This window comes from Capricornis sumatraensis, chromosome 19, assembly GCF_032405125.1.
Source record: "Capricornis sumatraensis isolate serow.1 chromosome 19, serow.2, whole genome shotgun sequence".
Classification (NCBI taxonomy): Eukaryota; Metazoa; Chordata; class Mammalia; order Artiodactyla; family Bovidae; genus Capricornis; species Capricornis sumatraensis.
Genome location: NC_091087.1, coordinates 13,174,464 through 13,193,168, shown reverse-complemented (window position 1 = coordinate 13,193,168; position 18,705 = coordinate 13,174,464). Strand labels below are relative to the sequence as shown.

The 18,705-nt window shown below is 45.3% G+C and overlaps 1 protein-coding gene across 2 annotated transcripts in view; it reads right to left on the bottom strand.

Moving 5' to 3' along the window:
- Positions 1–18,705, bottom strand: part of TTC23 (tetratricopeptide repeat domain 23) — a 161,799-nt gene that overhangs the window by 7,458 nt on the left and 135,636 nt on the right. For both annotated transcript variants that reach the window (XM_068991448.1, XM_068991449.1), the window contains exons 8-9: positions 13,603–13,730; positions 8,392–8,541 (exon numbers count right to left, since the gene is read on the bottom strand). In XM_068991448.1, coding sequence (XP_068847549.1) covers positions 8,392–8,541; positions 13,603–13,730 — 278 coding nt within the window. The remainder of the gene's footprint in view (positions 1–8,391; positions 8,542–13,602; positions 13,731–18,705) is intronic.

Genomic DNA, 18,705 nt, shown 5'->3' with positions numbered 1-18,705 from the left:
CCTTTCTGAGGTGCAGGATGGGGAGTCAGCCATATGAAGAGGGTCAGGTAGGGGGCAGGGAGGTGGTGGTGGGGTTCCGGGCAGAAGGAGCGGCAAGAGTCTGAGGCAGCATACCCTGCTCCCCTCTCTCTCTCTCACACACACACACACTCAGACACACACACACGCTCTCAGACACACTCCCTTCCTTGGAAGGCCAATGAGTTAGAGACTTGTGGGTTACTGCACAGATGGGTAGGAAGCCTCCCATGAGAGAACACAGATGGAGCGGGGCCAGGGCCCCTGGGACAAGGGGACAGGAGAGGAGGAAGAACAGAAGGGAGGCCAGGCCTGCACTCCCCGGCTGCCCTGGACAGCGGCCGAGGAGCAGCCCTCCCTGAGCGTCGGGGTGCCCCCTCGGCGTCCTGTTCTCCCTGCTGCCTCCCTCACTCCTCACCTCCGAGGTGCCCAGGGCTGTGGGTTCTACATGCTTATTGACATCCCTTGACTCCCCCATGACTCTGCTCCAGCCCCTGGCCAATGTCTCGGAGCCAGCTACCACCATCCTTCTCCAGGACGACTGCAACACAAACCTTTAGAGAACAAGGGCGTCAGCGGGCTTGCTGCGCGCCCACAGACAGGCTCTGGCTTTCCTTACAAGGGGATGGCCAGCTGCTGGTAGAAAAGCTGGGGCCGCCTATTTCTGAGCCACAGAGAGCAAGAAATCCAGCTGCCTTTTAAAACGAAGTTTTCCAAACTGCTTTCTCGTGGCCGGGCTCCCCCGTGACGTGGAGCTCAGCCGTCCCGCCCCGCCCTTCCGGAGTGCGGTAACACTTCTGGCACTCCCTCTTTCCACTTGTTTAAGGTCACACTGGATTTATGTGGTAGATTTTTGCCTTTCTCTCCATTCCTGGCTGTCCCCGCGTAAACCCACAGTTCTGCATCCGGTGAGGTTTTGACAAGCCCCGGCAGCTCTCAGGCCAGGATGGTCCGTCCAGATCCAGTCCTGTACCCTCCAGACCGTGATGCCAATTTAGGAAGGTCTGAGACATCACGCATCCACCACAAGCCACGGTAAGCATTCCCATATTAGAGCAACTTTGCACAGCAAATGTAGCCTTGTCCTGGGCAGTCTGTGTTCAGAGCTTATACATGTTTTCAAAGGGACAGGGAAGATGGAGGCTGTGTCTAGGCTGCTACAGTTACGGGGCTGACCCCGAGCAGAGGAACTCTGCCTGGCAGCTGACGATGTAGGGCAGCCTGTGACCAGGAGACCTGGATTCTGATTCCCACCCAGCCTGTATCAGGCAAAGGAGGCTCCACAGTTTCCCCACAAAAGGTTAAGCCCTTGACCACTTTAACCACCACCTCCCATTCTTATACTCTATCAACCAATCTACAAACATTTCCAGTAACTAATGAGTGCTTCAAGTGATTTTAAGCACACTTCTCAAAACAAGAACAGGATTCTGTATATGAAATCAATGTCAGTATGACCTTCTTTTCTTTCAGAAGGGATCTGAACTGGACTGCTGCAGCCCAACAGTGGGTTAGTCAAAGATGATTAGAAAAATCAGGATTAAGGGATCAAGGATGAATCAGACTCTACTCATGAAAGCAGAATGGGCTAATACGGGGCTCTACGGGGACTCCAAACTAGGCTCTGGATGGTCCAGTATCCAGGGCAATGAGGAAACCACCACAAAAGCTGAAGGGAAAGTGACTCTAGGTGGGACGCTGGTGGAATGACAGGACGTGAACCATGCGGAAGGCTCTGTGTGTTTGGCAGGATGGAGAAACAGCAGGGACCTGACGGTCTGTTCTAATAGAGACTTGACCTGTGACCACATAAGACCTGTCCAGGATGGGCTTTCTCACATACAAGCTATGAATAAGAAACATTTCCTTTCCCTTCTTCAGATGATTCATCACGGTGGGCTTTGAATTTCTTGGAGAGAGAGGTCACATAAAATCGTTATTTCATGGAAAATGTTTAATGTCCACATCTATAAAGACATCAGGTGGTGGGCGGAACCCTGATGGTGACAGTACCTAGCAGGGAGACCAGGTTGCCATGGGACCCAATCTGCATACAGTACCGGGCCCGGAGTCCGGAGATGCTCCTGGCCTGGGAAACAGTCTCTGTGAATCCCGTTTGCAGCCTTTCCCCTGGGTGAAAATCTAGGTCTCCATGTAGAAAAACGTGAGTTTTGTGGTGGAAATTTCCATCTGGAGGCACCAGAGTTCTCCAGTGCTCCCCTGCAGATGTCTCTGAAGGAAAGGTGGACAACACGGCTTTGTCTCAGAAACACTCCCGCGCCGTCGGCTCTGCTTCCTGTGCCTCCCTGTTCTCCACGTGCACAGGGCCACGCCTGGGCCTTCAGCAGAGGCGGGCACGTCTGAAAATGGAGTCAGTGGCCTCCTGCTCCAGAGCTGACAACTCGGGGGAGGCAGCTGTTGTGGTGCTGAAAATACGAGGAACACTGGGCCAGGAGCTTTAGAGAGCTGTGCTGGCTCCACAGAGCTCTGCGCTCAAGATGGCATCTGAGAAGAGTCCAGCTCAGCAAAGCCTGTGTGTGCCCTGGTGTTTGCGGAGCGACCAGTCCTGTCCTCAGGTGGGTGAGAATGGAAATGAGGGTTGTGTGTACGTACCACAGCCAGCACAACCTGCAGACACATGTTTCTGCCCTTTCCTCTCTGTCTCTGGCAAGTGGCAGATAGCTTTAAAATGTCAGAGTCATTGTATTCAGGACTGATGGTTAATGAGGTCAAACGGAAAACACGTCACCAACTTCCACTGCAGACTCTGGGAGTGATGAAGCCTGGAGTTTCCTGAAGCTGAGCTGATTTCCAGCTGAGCCTGAGCACGGAGCAGTGATTCTCAACTTAAGCTAAACTGCAGGTCCCTGGGCCCCTTGCGCTTTGCCCCAGATTCTGCTTCAGAAGATGACCCTGATGCAGGGGGTTTAAGACCAACGCTTGGCAAACCAGTGGCATTGAGGAAAATGTGGGCTTTGCTTAATGGTAACTTGCCCATAGACAATTTACTTAACTTCTAAGAGCCTCAGGCCCCTTGCTTGTAAATCACAGCTAGTAAGGTCTGACCTGGGGGGCTGCTGTGAGGTTTGGAAGAGATGCATGAGCTGCCCTAGCGGCAGCAAGCCTGGGCCCCAGTGCGTGGTCAGTAGTGGAACCAAAGCAGCCCTCCTGGAGTCAGCAAGGCGACATGAAGGCTTGCGTGGCCTCAATTCAAATTCCTGCTCATCCGCTGACTTCTGCTGCCTTCAGCACTCCTGGGTCCTCTCCCTTGCCTGGAGTTGACCGAGCTGAACCCTCGGCAGAGGTGTTCTCTATCTCATCTTCACTGCTCAGGGGAGAAATAAGGAAGCGGGAGCGGAGAGGAGACTCCTGCAGGGAGGGTGACGCCTCAGCCGGAACAGCTCTGCCTGGGCCCTTGGGCTTCCTGTGCTCTGCACCCGGCTGGGCCAGGCCCTGACTGGAGCAGCCCCGCTGGCCTCACCTCATCCCCACCTCAGAACAACCGTGGGAGGGAAGTTGGGCCCTGTGTTGCTGTTATCTCCATTTTACAGATGAGAAGACGGAGGCCTCTTGCCTCAATTCTTGGGCCACCCCATTCCATTTCCAACACTGTCCTCACACTGATTAAAAAAAGAGTCCAAAAAAAAAATATAGAGCGATTGTCCCCTGCTTAAAATTCCCTCAGTGGCTCCCAGATGTTAGAGCTGGGTTCAGAAATTTTTTTTCTGCAAAGGACAGGTGGTAAATATTGTAGGTTTTGTGGGCCAAGGGATATAAATTGAGCTACTATGTAGGTACTTACCTCGTAAGAGAGGGAACAAACTTTTGTAGGCAAAATTTAAGGTATAATAATAATAAGTACATTATTTTTGGTAATCTAGTTCTACTAATGAAAATAATGTTTTGTGTTTTTTTTTTTGCAGGGGGATAAAATTTCACCTGGAGGAGGAAAGGGCAACCCATTCCAATATCCTTGCCTGGAGAATCCTGTGGACAGAGGAGCCTACTGGGCTACAGTCCATGGGGTCGCAAAGAGCTGGACACGACTGAAGCAAGAGCACAAATTTTCACTTAGCTGGGGTTTAAAGTCAGTGTTCTCTACCATCAAATCAACTTATGATCACCTGTGAAATGATTACAGATTTTATAATCATCAGTAAAAGCCATTTTTAACTTAGGGGCCACACAGAAACAGCTTCTTAAACAGGTGTCACTATCTTGCCCCTGAGTCTCCTCTTCCACCTCTTCTCTGATGTGGGAATTCCTTTCTCTGCTCAGCAATGCTCTTTTTCAGGACTACTTATCTGGGCTTTCCTGGTGGCTCAGATGATAAAGCGTCTGCCTGCAATGCGGGAGACCCTGGTTCAATCCCTGTTTCGGGAAGATCCCCTGGAGAAGGAAATGGCAACCCACTGCAGTACTCTTGCCTGGAAAATTCCATGGATGAAGGAGCCTGGTAGGTTACAGTCCGTGGGGTCGCAAGGAGTCGGACACGACTGAGCGACTTCACTTTCACTTTACCTGGCTACCTCCTCTAATCCCCTCTCTCCCACTGATCAGAGCGTGAACATGTAGCACAGAACTGAGCACATAATATCAGAGTCAGGGGATTACAGTCTGTGATTCCTTCACTCGCCTCGACTCTCTTAAGGCTAGGGGCTGTGGCAAGCCTACTATACTCAGTGCACATGCCCCCACATAGGGAGGGGCTCTAGTGACCCTGTTCCAGGTTGTCTGATCAAAAGATAGTGATTTTTGCACCCCCTCCACTGTGGGCCACCCAGGGGCCTGAAAGGCACCATTGTCTTACACCGCAACACACCCCTGGCCTCAGGTGATTGGTCAAGGGTGGGCACTGGTTCCAAGCCAGGCCTCTCAGTCTTTGCCTGAGAACTTCTAAGCTCTGACTGAGAAATGGCAGTGAGGGCTGGAAGTAAAGCTCTGGAGGGCTGGCCGCCATCCCCCGCTGGCAGGGGAGATGCCTCCATGAGAGAGGAGGAGAAGGAGGTGCAGAGAGGCAGGCAGGGTTCCTGGGCAGAGAGAGCCCTGGTGGCACTTGAGTCTGGCCTTGATTCTCTTGAGGCTCCGCTGAGTCTTTGCCCTGCTAACCATACACCTGTCAGAGCTTCCTTGGAAACCATGAGACAACAGATGCTTCTTTATACCTGAGCTAATTTGAGTTATATTGTCAGTGGCAACCCAAAGGCTCCTACTTATCTTGATCTTGGCATTCTCTGTACTCTGCCACTGGTTTCCAAACTTTCTCTAAGCACAAGAAGCACCTATTCAAACAGAATCTTATTTGGAAGCCCACGAAGGGAAAGTGATGATAGTGTAGAGTAGACGGCATAGTACGGGCTGCCTGGTGCTAAATCCCCACTCTGATGGCTCCCAGCTTTGCAGTCCAGGCCTAGACACAACCTTTCAGCCTCAGTTTCCCTCTCTGTGAAAACAGAGAGCAGAGGTATCCACATCTTAGGGCTACTATAAGGCTTATATAAATTAACAGATATAAATCATTTAACTTAGTGCTGGGGACATAACAGTCACTCAATAAGCATTAACTTAAAAGTGGGGGTTGGAGAAACCCAGAGCAACTGCCACCCTCAACTTCCTTTCTCACCTTTCCCTCACCATAACGTCTTTGGCATCTGCATCATGTTTAAATTCTCTAAATTGGTTGGTATAATATATCTTCCTGGCTAGACTAGAAAGTCTCACAAAGACAAGAAGCATATTTTTCTTGGCTGTTGATTGCCTTTCCCCATTCTGCCTACCACAGTAATTGGCCCATAGAAGATATCTGATAACTATTGTAGACTGATAATGAACATATATTATCTCATTACAAAACAGGCAACATGCATGTTACCAAATCTGGTGACTTTTGCAGCAGAATCAGAAGTCATAAAAAGAGAAAAAGTCTTGACTTAAAGGATAGCTCACTCAGAACTAAAGTTAATTCTTTTGATTTAGGCAATTATTTTACTTAAATAGGTTTTCACCATTTTAAAAACTAATTAATGTAATGAAAACACAACATGACAGAACTTATCAATGCATTTAAAGCAATAATAAGAGGATAATTCATAGCCTACAATGCTTTTATCAGTAAAAATGAAAAGTCAAATGAATTAAAGTCCCAATTCAAAAAGGTGGGAAAAATCCCAACAGAGTAAAACAAATAACTCACAAGGAAAGAAAGAATAAAGATAAAATCAGAAATTAATGAAATAGAGAATAGGAAGGCAATTCATCCATGGAATTCAAATCCCATTTCTAAGAATAATTAACAAAATAGACAAACCACTAACTCAGTCAAGAAAAAAATGTGAAAAAAACCAACTAAGAATTAAAATGGGTAAATAACTATTAAAAAGGTGGAAAATTTAAAAGTTCATGAGACTATTTGGCAAATCTTTATGCAAATAAATCTGAATGTAAGTGAAATAGATAATTAGCTGGGAAAACATAGTTTAACAAAGTGACCCCATTAGAAATAGAAAGCTTCAACAGACCAACTGTTGTAAAGGAAAGCTTTAACAGACCAACTGTTGTAAAGGTTTGTAAAGGAAATAGAGGAAATTATCAAGGAAATCACCCCACTAAAAGCATCATGCCTAAAGAGTTTCACAGGTGGTGCAAACTTTCAAAAACTAGATAGTTTTAATGTTGTATAAACTCCTTTAGTACATAGACAATAAATGTAAACTTCCAAATTATTTTAAGGAAAATAACATTGATATTTAGACAAATATCACTTACAAGTATTGGTACAAAATAGTTGCAAAATATAAATATTAGCAAACAGAATCAATATCACATTGAGAATAATTCATTAGGACTAAGTGGATTTATTCCAAGAATGCAAGGTTGGTTTGATATAATAAAATGCATCCATATTAAGTGATCTAAGAAAAATCATCTCATTATCTCCACTGATGCTGACAAACTGAATTATTTTATCAAAATAAAATCCAGCAATTATTTCTAATTAAAAAAATACTCATAAACATAGAAATTCTTGGATACTTCCTAACCACAATAAAATATATAAATCTTAGTCCAAAGTCAGCATATATTAAATGAGGAATCACTAGAGACATTTCCACTAAGACCAGGAATGAGGTGAGAATGCCTATTATTCCAACATTATTTATTATTGTACTAGAGGTATGAGGCAATTCAGTTAGACAAAAATAAATCAATCAGAGGCAGAAAATTTGGAAAACAGAAAGTAAACTGTTTGCAGATGATGTAATAGTATACCTGGAAAACTTGAGAGAATCAGTGCTCAAATTAACTCAAACAGGAAAAGAAGCAAGCTAGCAGAACATAAAATTAACACAGAGAAACCTATGGTGTGTGTCTACACAAAAATAACCAGTCAAAATACGCAATGGTGGATTAAACTCCACTTATAATAGCATTAAAGAATATAAAATGCTTAGAAATCAATTTGGTGAGAATGCATGAGTCTATATGAGGCACACTTTAAAACGTTCCTGAGTGAGACTACAGGAGACAGGAACACAGATAAAGATGCCCCTTGCTCTCTGGTGAAATGACTCAACATCATAATGATGTCAGTCCTCCCAAGACCCACTTATACGTAACACAGTTCTCCAGAAAATATCACCAGATTTTAATGGAGCTAGACAAGTTGATACCAAAATTCATGTGGAAAAATAAACATGCCAGAATATTCAGAAAATCTGATATTCTAGGGGTTTATAAAAAAAAACAATGAGGGGAGTCTAACCCTACCAGATACTATACCATGCTATGAAATCTCTATAATTAAGGCAATGAGGTACTGGAATTCAAATCAACAAAGGAAAAGGTAGAATAGAAAGAAATTTGGAAACAGACTCAAGTACATGTGGAAATGTAGTATTATATAATGAAAGTGTTATCATAACTCACTGGAGCACAGAGGGACTCTTTAATAAAATGGTGCTGGACAACTGGGCAGCCATTTGGGAAGAAAATAACATTAGAGCCGCACCTTATGCCATCCACACAAACTCCACCTTAAAAAGAAATAAACACAAGTACTAGAGGAGCATGTGGAAGAGCTCCTCTATAAACTGAGGGTACAGAAAGAGTAAAGTAAGCTTGACGAGTTACATTATTTACAAATTTAAAATTATGTGCATGGTGAAGAATAATTGATACTTTATTTTAAAAATCTATGTGCACAAGAGGATTACTATATCTTTTGCCCCAAAAAGTGTCAGCTGAGATCAACTGCAACACTGATGTCATCTAACCTAGATAAGCCACCTGTATAGTTTCATTTAAGAAGAGTGCAGTGCAGAGGCAGGAAGGGCAGGAGGATTTTTTTCTGAGTTAGTCGGGCTACAGCTTTACCTTCTTCAGTTTCTTGTGGGCGCCAGTCTGGTTCCCCTGTGCCAGGTCGGCCACACCCAGGAGCCGGTATGTCTCTGCCACCTCAGGACTGAAATCACCAAACACTGCCACTTTGGCCTCCAGGGACTCTCTGAGGATTGAAGTGGCTCTCTGCGAAAGGAGTAAAAAGCAGTCTGGTTAAATAAAAATGTTCATTGCCTCACTATCTACAATAGCTAGGACGTGGAAGAAACCTAGATGTCCATCGACAGATGAATGGATAAGGAAGTTATGGTACATATACACAATGGAATATTACTCAGCCATAAAAAGGAACACATTTGAGTCTCATCTAATGAGGTGGATGAGACTGGAGCCTATTATACACAGTGAAGTAAGTCAGAAAGACAAATACCATATATTAACAGATATATATGGAACCTGGAAAGATGGTACCAACGATCCTATGTGCAGGTCAGCAAAGGAGACACAGACGTAAAGAACAGACTTTTGGACTCAGTGGGAGAAGGAGAAGGTGGGATGATTTGAGAGAAGAGCATTGAAACATATATATTACCACGTGTAAAACAGATGATCAGTGAGAGTGTGACGCATGAGGCAGGGCACTCAAAGCTGTGCTCTGGGACAACCTGGAGGGATGGGGTGGGGAGGCAGGTGGGAGGGGGTCCAGGATGGGGGACACATGTATACCTGTGGCCGATTCATATTGATTTATGGCAAAAACCGTCACAATATTGTAAAGCAATTATCCTCCAACTTAAATAATCTTTTTTTTTAAGTTCAAAGCTGGATAAAGAAAATGCCAGTACCAGTGCCTCCTGAGAAAATGATGTAACTGATATGCCTGATATGTATTTTTACTTTTAAGGGGAATGATTTTGGGTAGCATGTCTCATGAGCTAAGCCTACTTTGCTTCTCAAATAGGAATCAGAAAATAATGTTCATGGGGTGGAGAGGTTGGCAGGGGGGAGGGGGATGGTGTGAACTCTGAAGAGAGAATGCATAAAAGATCCTTGGAGAAAATGCCTCCTCAGATGTTACAAGAACCAATTTTAGTTGAGTTGAGTTCAGTTCAGTCGCTCAGTTGTGTCCAACTCTTTGCGACCCCATGGACTGCAGCACGCCAGGCCTCCCTGTCCATCACTAACTCCCAGAGTTTACTCAAACTCATGGCCATTGAGTCGGTGATGCCATCCAACAATCTCATCCTCTGTCGTCCCCTTCTCCTCCTGCCCTCAATCCCTCCCAGCATCAGGGTCTTTTCCAATGAGTCCGTTCTTTGCATCAGGTGCTCAAAGTATGGGAGTTTCAGCTTCAGCGTCAGTCCTTCCAGTGAATATTCAGGACTGATCTCCTTTAGGATTGATTGGTTGGATCTCCTTGCAGTCCAAGGGACTCTCAAGAGTCTTCTCCAACACCATAGTTCAAAAGCATCAATTTTTCAGTGCTCAGCTTTCTTTATAGTCCAACTCTCACATCCATACTTGACTACTGGAAAAACTATAGCTCTGACTAGATTGATCTTTGTTGGCAAAATAATGTCTCTGCTTCTTAATATGCTGTCTGAGGTTGGTCATAGCTTTTCTTTCAAGGAGCAAGCATCTTTTAATTTCATGGCTGCAGTCACCATCTGCAGTGATTTTGGAGCCCCCCCCAAATAAGTCTCTCAATGTTTCCCCATCTATTTGCCATGAAGTGATGGGACTGGATGCCATGATCTTCGTTTTCTGTATGTTGAGTTTTAAGCCAACTTTTTCACTCTCCTCTTTCACTTTCATCAAGAGGCTCTTTAGTTCTTCTTCACTTTCTGCCATAAGGGTGGTGTCATCTGCATATCTGAGGTTATTGATATTTCTCCCAGCAATCTTGATTCCAGCTTGTGCTTTATCCAGCCTGGCATTTCTCATGATGTACTCTGCATGTAAGTTAAATTAGCAGGGTGACAATATACAGCCTTGCTGTACCCCTTTCCCAATTTGGAACCAGTCTGTTTAGTTGAGTAGGAAGAATAAAAACTAACATGAAATGCATTGAGTCCTTTGCATGTCAAGAACTGTGCTAAATGGTTTATGTGTGTGAGCTCCTTTAGCTCGCACTCTTTCCTTTCCATAAGGACAATTTTAGTCCTCGTTTGACAGAGGAGGAAACCGAGGCACAGGGCAATTGAGAAGCTCACTCAGAGTCAGACAGCCCACCAGCGGCAGATCTGGCGTCTGGGTCCCAACAGCTTTAATCCCTCTTAGTTTCAGGCTCTTCTTTCTCTGGGCACAGTGATGTTTTTATGTAAGTGAAAACTATAGTTTCCTGGCAATTTATCTACTTACAGAATATCCAGAATATATTCCAGGATTTTCTGTTTCTCACAAGAAATACTTCAAGAAATGAAAAGCAAACATTCCGACATGGTGAAAAGTTAAATAGATTTGACGTTTTGTTTGGTTTGTCTGACTTATTTATACCAACATGGAATAAAAAAAATATGGGTTGGAATTAATCTCTTCAGTCAGACACTAAGACATACAGAGGGAAAGCCCTGCATGTTGACTTCCCATGTTTCTCTGAAATTCTTCCACCATCTCCTCCATGAGAGTATGATTACAGTTAGAGAACACAAACACCGAATTTAAGAGCTGAACAAAGCAGAAACCGGTGAAGAAGCCTCGCCCACCACTTAGCCCTGAGGGCACCCTGCTAGCACTCCCCAGACAGAGGAATTGGCAAGGCCTTTACTCATTTTATTGGCAAGAATATGAATTAGGTGCTGGGGTTGGGATCAGGGAACCGCAGGAAAGGCACTTATAAGAGAAAAACAATTTCTCAGATGGAAAGACAAGTCACTGCTGGGGAAGAGAAGCTGTGTCAGTTGTGAAGTGTGTGACCCCCCTTGGTTCGGGTCTTTCTGATGCTGAAGCCTGTCATGTCCCGTCCCAGGGACCACAAGGCCAGTGTTGGGTTTGGCAGCTTTTCCATGAAAATTGGTTGTCAGACTTGGAGGAGCCAATGGGGGAAAGAAGAGCCCAGCTCCTTTTCCTAAAGGATGCTCTCAACACCATTGACAGCCTCTAACTGGGGAAACTGGAGATAGATGTGCAAGTCGAGATGGCAGTGGAGAAGATGCCACATGGACACGAGTGTGGAGGAAATGGAGACTGTGACAGTCTCTGCGAGTTAGACAAGTTTAGTGGGGAGAAGGGACGCATAATCCGGATTCAGGTGGGCTAGGAGGCAGGCTTGGGCACCTGGGCACACAGTGGTAGGGGGAGAAGCACATGGCACGTTCAGGGCCAGTGAGTGGACCAATGTGACGACAGCAGAGAGAACAGAAGGCGGAGCAGAGGGAGGCGAGGCAGGCGTCACAGGCTGGGCTTGCAGTGGAGGCCTTCATTCCAGGCCTCCAAACGAGGGGTTCGGATTTTCTTACAGGGAATAAGAAGTTAGAGAGGGTTCTTGCTGGCAGAGCAGCACAACTAGAAGAATATCTTAACACAGATCCAAAGGAACTTTTTCACTTCCACGTGTGCGTGTGTGCCACGACGCTTTAGTCGTGTCTGACTCTGTGACCCCATGGACTACAGCCCACCAGGCTCCTCTGTCCATGGGATTCTCCAGGCAAGAAGACTGGAGTGGGTTGCCAGGCCCTCCTCCAGGGGATCTTCCCGACTCAGGGATGGAACTCGTATCTCTTATGTCTCCTGCATTGGCAGGTGGGTTCTTTACCACTAGCGCCACCTGGGAAGCGCCACCGTTATGGTAATATATTACTGTGCTATACAATTATATTAAACTGGATTCTATGATGAAAAATAGTGGGGAGAATCTAGTGAAGACTGAGGGAGAGGAATCAGACAGGCTGGTGAGTCTTGAAGGATGGATCCGCATTAGCCAGGAGATCAATGAGGAAGAAACTTCCAAGAGCAGGAAACAAGTGCAGATTAGAAAAGGCCGCTGTGGAACTCACATCAGGGGAGGAGGCAAAGTAAGACTGGGAATGCCAGCAGAATTCAGATCTTGCAAGGTATTGTGGGCAATGCGGGATTCCAGCTTCTCTTAAGGGCACTGAGAAGCCAATGGAGTATTTTAAAATAGAGGTCCCCTGATCAGATTTGCTTTTTTAAAAGATCACCATGGTTTACTTATTCAGAATAGATTAGAAAAGGGCAAGAATAGAAGGAGCAGCTGGGGGCCCAGGGTTTGCTAGAGTGGTCCAGGCAGAGATGAGATGGCAACCAATGGATGGAGTTGCGGGGCCTTCTGGAGGCGAAGATGACCGATGAGCTAGAAGGGGTGAGGCATGATGGGGGCACACTTCCTGTCAGACTTCTGCCCTGAGAGCTCTCCACAGAGCTTCCAGCGATGTTCTAGAACCCGAGGCCCCTGGAATGCCCCTCGCTACTTGGCTGGGTGATCCAGAAAAATATGGAAACTCCATTTATTATGGTTACTGTAGCCCTATTTGGCCTGAGGAACATGGGTACATCTAGATTAAAAACCTATCCTTAAGCTCACATCAGTTGAGAGAAGGGTGAAGCATTAAGAGTTAGGAGAGGGCTGTTGGGCAGGAGGTCTACAGAACAGCAGAGGAAATAAAAACGTTTTCCTCTCAAGGATTTACTTTGATGGGTTAGAGCTGAAAATACAGATATATTTATATATTTATATAAATCAAGCATGCGGCCGTCTGGTAGCTGTTAGGCTTATTATGGAACAAGTTTCCAAGGGTTTAACTACCCTTGGGATAGTTAAATGACTATAAACTCTGAGTCTGGTTCCATTTGTACAAGCCATGGAAAACTTGCCTGTATGGTTCAATGGACAGAGAGCCGTAACTTCTGCACTGTGCAGTTCTTATTTGATATGCAAATTTCATTCATTAGCCAAGATAATAAGACGCACTAATTGCTACCTTCTATGCCAGCTCCAACCACAGGCTATGATAAGCTGGGACTGTCCATCTGGCTCTCAAGTTTTCTAGTCCTTTAGGGTACTTTGCTGGTGGACATGGCATCTGGGTTCTCATAATTTTTTTGTTTCCCAAGAGTGCCTATCCAGGAGCTGGCTGCCTGGCCTTAGGCATCCCTCTCCCCGTGGAGCCTGGCACATGCCTTGTACACAGTAGATGCTTAAGGCTGGCAGAGCATAGGAGTAGCCCTTTGGATATCAGCTGGGTTGCCTGAGTAAATAACTGTCAGCTCTGGTCCAAACTCACTCACCTCGTCTTGTCCAGTGACTTGTAGGAAATGGCAGTAATCATCTTGAATTGAAAGAAACTTGGCTCTCTCCATCCCTTCAGCATCCTTGAGATTAGCCATGCTATCCTGAAAATACTGCTCAGCCACATCTGAAGAAAAGCACCACAACAACAATTTTGAAAACTCTCACAGATTTGAAATGAAAACAGAATAACTATGCATTTAATGATGATGAACTATCTGAAAATAATAAGTAACTGGACAAGATAACCCAGCTAAGGAAACTGTCTTTTCCCATTAATCTGACTGTTTTATTAGACAAGGTCTAGTTCTCAGAAAGATACTGCAGTTTATTTTCATTGGTTTTCATACATCTTGGCCCTCCCAGTGACGCAGTAAGCAGAGTTAATGCTAACAGGGAAACTATCCCCTAGCTCTGACACATCACTAAGTTTTTAGGTTGATTAACCATTAATTATTCATAAAGCTCTAGTTACTCCTCACTGGGGTTAGAACTCCAAGGATCCACTGACTTTAGTGAATGTTGTAATCTTGGAATGTAGTTTAATAACACTCTAATTCTGGAAAATATGGCTGACATACTGCTGAAGGATAAACGCCAACCATTCCAAGCACTTAAACATATTGGTTATAATGTAACAAAAATATTTTAAAATATTGCCAATCTTGAAAGCAAAAAACAAAAATGGAAAATCTCAGATATGAAAAATGAAGAGGAAACTGAAAGCCAGAGCAGGGAGGGGGAGGGGGAGCCGAATGGTCCATGAGGGGGTTAGGAAAAAGGTCTAGTGTGTTCCAAAGTGCCCAGGATCTCATAAGCCTGAGCAGGGCTGGCTATTGAGGCCTGAGGCCTGTGTGTGTTAAGTAGATGAAACGAAGCTCCCTGCAAAAATTCAGTGTCACAGGCAGATTCCTAGGATGACCCCAATGACACTCATCCTTGATTATGAACTCCTCATTGATTATGCGTGGAACTTATAGATAGGCTGAGATATTACTCCTGTCATAAGGAATGTTATATAGCACAGTAGACTGTAAGAAAGTGAGATTACTCCTTGGGCCTAACCTAATGCCACCAAAGCTTTAAAAGCAGAGTTTTCTTTAGTTGGTGGCAGAGAAGGAAGGCAGAGAGATTCAAAACATGAGAGGGATTTGAAAAGGAGGTTCTCCAATCCTGAGATGGAGGGGAGTGTGGTACAAGGACCCAAAAGTGGCCCATAGGAGCTGAGAGAGGTCAAGAGTCAGCAAGAATATAGGGACTTCAGTCCTATAGCATAAAGAACTGAATCCTGCTAATAACAGGGTTGAGCTTAGAAAAGGACCCTGTGCTCCAGATGAGAATGTAGCCAGCTGAGAAGCCTGGCTCAGCAGAGAAGCCACTCTTACCATGCTAGACTTCTGATTGACAGAATTAAAAGCTTAAACTGGGTGTTTAAACAACCATAATTTGCTACGCAGCAAAAGAAAACCAGTATAGCCAGGAACTCCTAAAACCAGCAGTGGCACTGGTCCAAAGAGAAGCCTCACGGCTGTCGCTCCAGAGGCCATGGCTTGAAAAAGCATCTGAAAGAAGCTGGGAGACTGTATGTGGAGCATGCATATGTGTGAGGGCAGAATTTGTGCCATCCACTTTATTTGGAAATTCTCCCCCCCCACCCCCCGCCAATTGTTTCCTTTCCTTACTTCCACAGTACATGGCTTGTGGGGTCTTAGTTCTGCAACCAGGAATTGAACCCAGGCCTATGGCAGTGAAAGCATGGAATCCTAACCACTGGACTGCCACGGAATTTTATTGGTTTAGAAATTCTGAACCAATAAATTGAAGTAGAAAACTAACGCCTTAATCTCCAAAATATACAAATAGATAATACATCTCAACAACAACAAAACAACCCAATAGAAAAATGGGCAGAAGAACTTAATAAATATTTCTCCAGAGAAGACACACAGATGGCTAGTAGGCAAATGAAAAGATACTCAACATCACTAATTATTAGAAAAATGCAAATCAAACTACAGTGAGGTACCACCTCATACCAGTCAGAATAGCGATCAATAAAAAGTCTAAATACAGCAAATGCTGGAAAAGGTGTGGAGAAAAGGGAGCCCTCTCACACTCTTGGTGGTAATGTAAGTCGGTGCAGCCACTATGGAGAAACAGGTTCCTTAGAAAACTAAAAACAGAATTACCGTATGATCCAGCAATACCAGTCCAGGGCATATACCTGGATAAAACTGTGGTTCAAAATATACATGCCCCTCATGTTCATAGCAGCTTTATTCACAATATCCAAAACGTGGAGACAACCTAAATGTCCATCCACAGATGAGTGGACAGAGAAGGCACAGTTCGTGTATACAATGGAAGACTATTCGGCCATGAAAAGAATGGAATAATACCATCTGCAGCAACACTGGTACAACTAGAGACTGCTATACTAAGTGAAGTCAGAGAGACAGATCCCATATGCTATCATTTGTATGTGGAATCTGAAATATGACACAAAAGGACCTGTCTATGAATCAGAAGCAGGGCCGCAGATGTCGAGGACAGACCTGCGGTTGCCTGGGTGGGGGTGGGGGAGGGGAGGACTGGGAGCCTGGGGTTAGCAGATGTGAGCTATTATATACAGACCGGGTAAGCAACAAGGTCCTGCTGCATAGCACAGAGTTTATCACAGGACGTATTCAACAGTCTTTGATGACACTGTGATATGGTTTATCACAGGATATTTTCAATACCCTGTGATAAACCACAATAGAAAACGATATTTAAAAAAGAAACTCTGTAAAGTAGAATCTAGTCTGAGAGTAGAAACATTATAGGACTCCAGCACAGGGGTCACAAACTTATTCTATAATGGACCAGATGGTAACTATTTTAGACTTTGGGGACCAAAGACTTGTAGCGCAAAAGCAGCCTGAGATGATACGTGAATAAAGGAGCCTGGCTGTGTGCCAAGAAAATTGTTTGGAAAAATGGGTGCGGAGCTCGATTTGGCCCTGGGCTGAAGTTTGCTGACTCCTGCTCTAGCAGAGGAAAATGTGAGTGTCCCTGAGGAACATGGGACCACCCCCCCACCCCACCACCACCACAACCGAAGTGCCTGCTGGAGATGGTGACGCACGACAAGCACACAGTTGAGGCAGATTATGACCCATACATACAAGGTCTACTTGACATTTCCATTTGGAAATCTAGTATGAACTGTGCAGCACAAACACATATCAGCAAAAAGGTAAAATGTTATCTCTAACCTCTTCAGACTTGCTCTGTATTTGGAAATTTGCCCTTTATCACCTCTAATTTTGTTTTTGTGCTTTCTCCCCATTTTCTTGATTAGACAGGACAAGAAAGAAGAAAAAAAGAAAGTGAAGTCACTCAGTCATGTCTGACTCTTCAAGGCCCCATGGACTGTAGCCTACCAGGCTCCTCTGTCCATGGGATTTTCCAGGCAAGAGTACTGGAGTGGGTAGCCTTTCCCTTCTCCAAGGGATCTTCCAAACCCAGGAATCAAACCCAGGTCTCCCGCACTGCAGGCAGACGCTTTACCATCTGAGCCACCAGGGAAGCCCTTAGACAGGACAGTGTATTGTCTATTTTAATACTTTTCCAGAGAGTGGGCCTGTGGATTAATTTTTCTCGTATTCTGATGTGAACGACAGTACTTCCAAAGAGGAATCCGCAAACACACTGCTCCAGAACTGACAGAGGCGGACGGATGGGCTAGCCTGTGCAGGATGTGCTTGTTCCGGGAGGTGGAGAAGCAGGTGGAAGGGAGGAAAGGCCCCAGAGGCCAGATGCTGCCTGCCCTCAGGCCCAGCTCCGCTGCCATCCGGCTGCGTGCCTCCCAGACTTGGCCTCAGGTTTCTCACCTCAAAGAGGGACCTTCGTGCGAGCACCTCTGTTACAGGGTGGCGGAGTAAATGGGTTAATGCACATAAATAACTGATGACGTGCCTGACACCTAGCCAACGCTCAAGAAATGTTGAAAATTTTAGTTTCAGGGACAGTTTGTGGCTTTGGGCTAACCAGCGGGGGCACTGGGAGCAGAGATGAAGGCGGAGAGTACAGAACACTGCTGTGAAAACAGGCAGAGTGGCCCGATGGCCTGAAGCACGCACATAAACGGCTCCATACACCTTGAGGACTTGACAACAGCTCTGAAATTCACAATGAGAAGTGTAGGCTTCTGGAAATGACTCAAGTACATCCCAAGTGATCTGTTGTGGAAAGGAGAGAAGTAAACACCTGGGAGATGTGTCTATAGAATCCAGGCAACCTAAAGAACACTTAGGTCTGAAAACAAGTAAGCTTCATTTATCTGCAAGATTTTCTCTGCTGAAGATCTATGCAGCTGGGGGGTGGGGGTGCTGCCTTTCAGGGAAGTCAGCTGGCCCCAGGCTTTGAAACTAGACAGAAGTCTAATGAGCTGGGGTCCCTGCTCCACTCTTTTACTGGGGGTCTGTCCACTGCCAAACCAGCAGATGGATTTCTAAAGTAGTTCTCAAACTTTTTTCTTGGTAGAAGAAAATTTTACTACTGTATATGAAAAATGTTACATCACTTTAGTCTTTGTTGGCTCATGGGAGAATATATTACAAACTAAGTGTTCGAACTAAGTATCCGTTTTGGTCGCTTTGATGATCTGACGACAGCAAATGTGGAGATGGTGTGGTATTTATACTGTTGACTCTAAGAGCGTTACGGAGATGTATGTGCCACGTCTAAAAATTAACACGTCTGCTCAAGAATGGAGCACTGTTGATACTTTAGTTTCTGTTTAACTGGAAAGTAACCAGAGACTGTAACTGAGCCATTCTTGAAGAGGAGAGGTTTCCCTGAGTCTCAGCCTTTTCCCCGGAGGGGAAAGACGAGCACATGTAAAGGGCATGGGCAGGAGGCAGGACCAGATGGGTAAGAACTGAGTTTCTGACCCAGGCTTTTCCAGAAGTGGTGCCAGGCTCAGAAAAAGGAAGAGGTCAAAAGGGATGGGAAGTGTTCCCCTCCCTTCCCGGGTAAGGAGCTGGTCTTCCAGACACAGGTGGACACAGCTGTGCCCTCTTGCTTTCCAGCCCCTCATAAAGGCCTCCCAGCTCTTA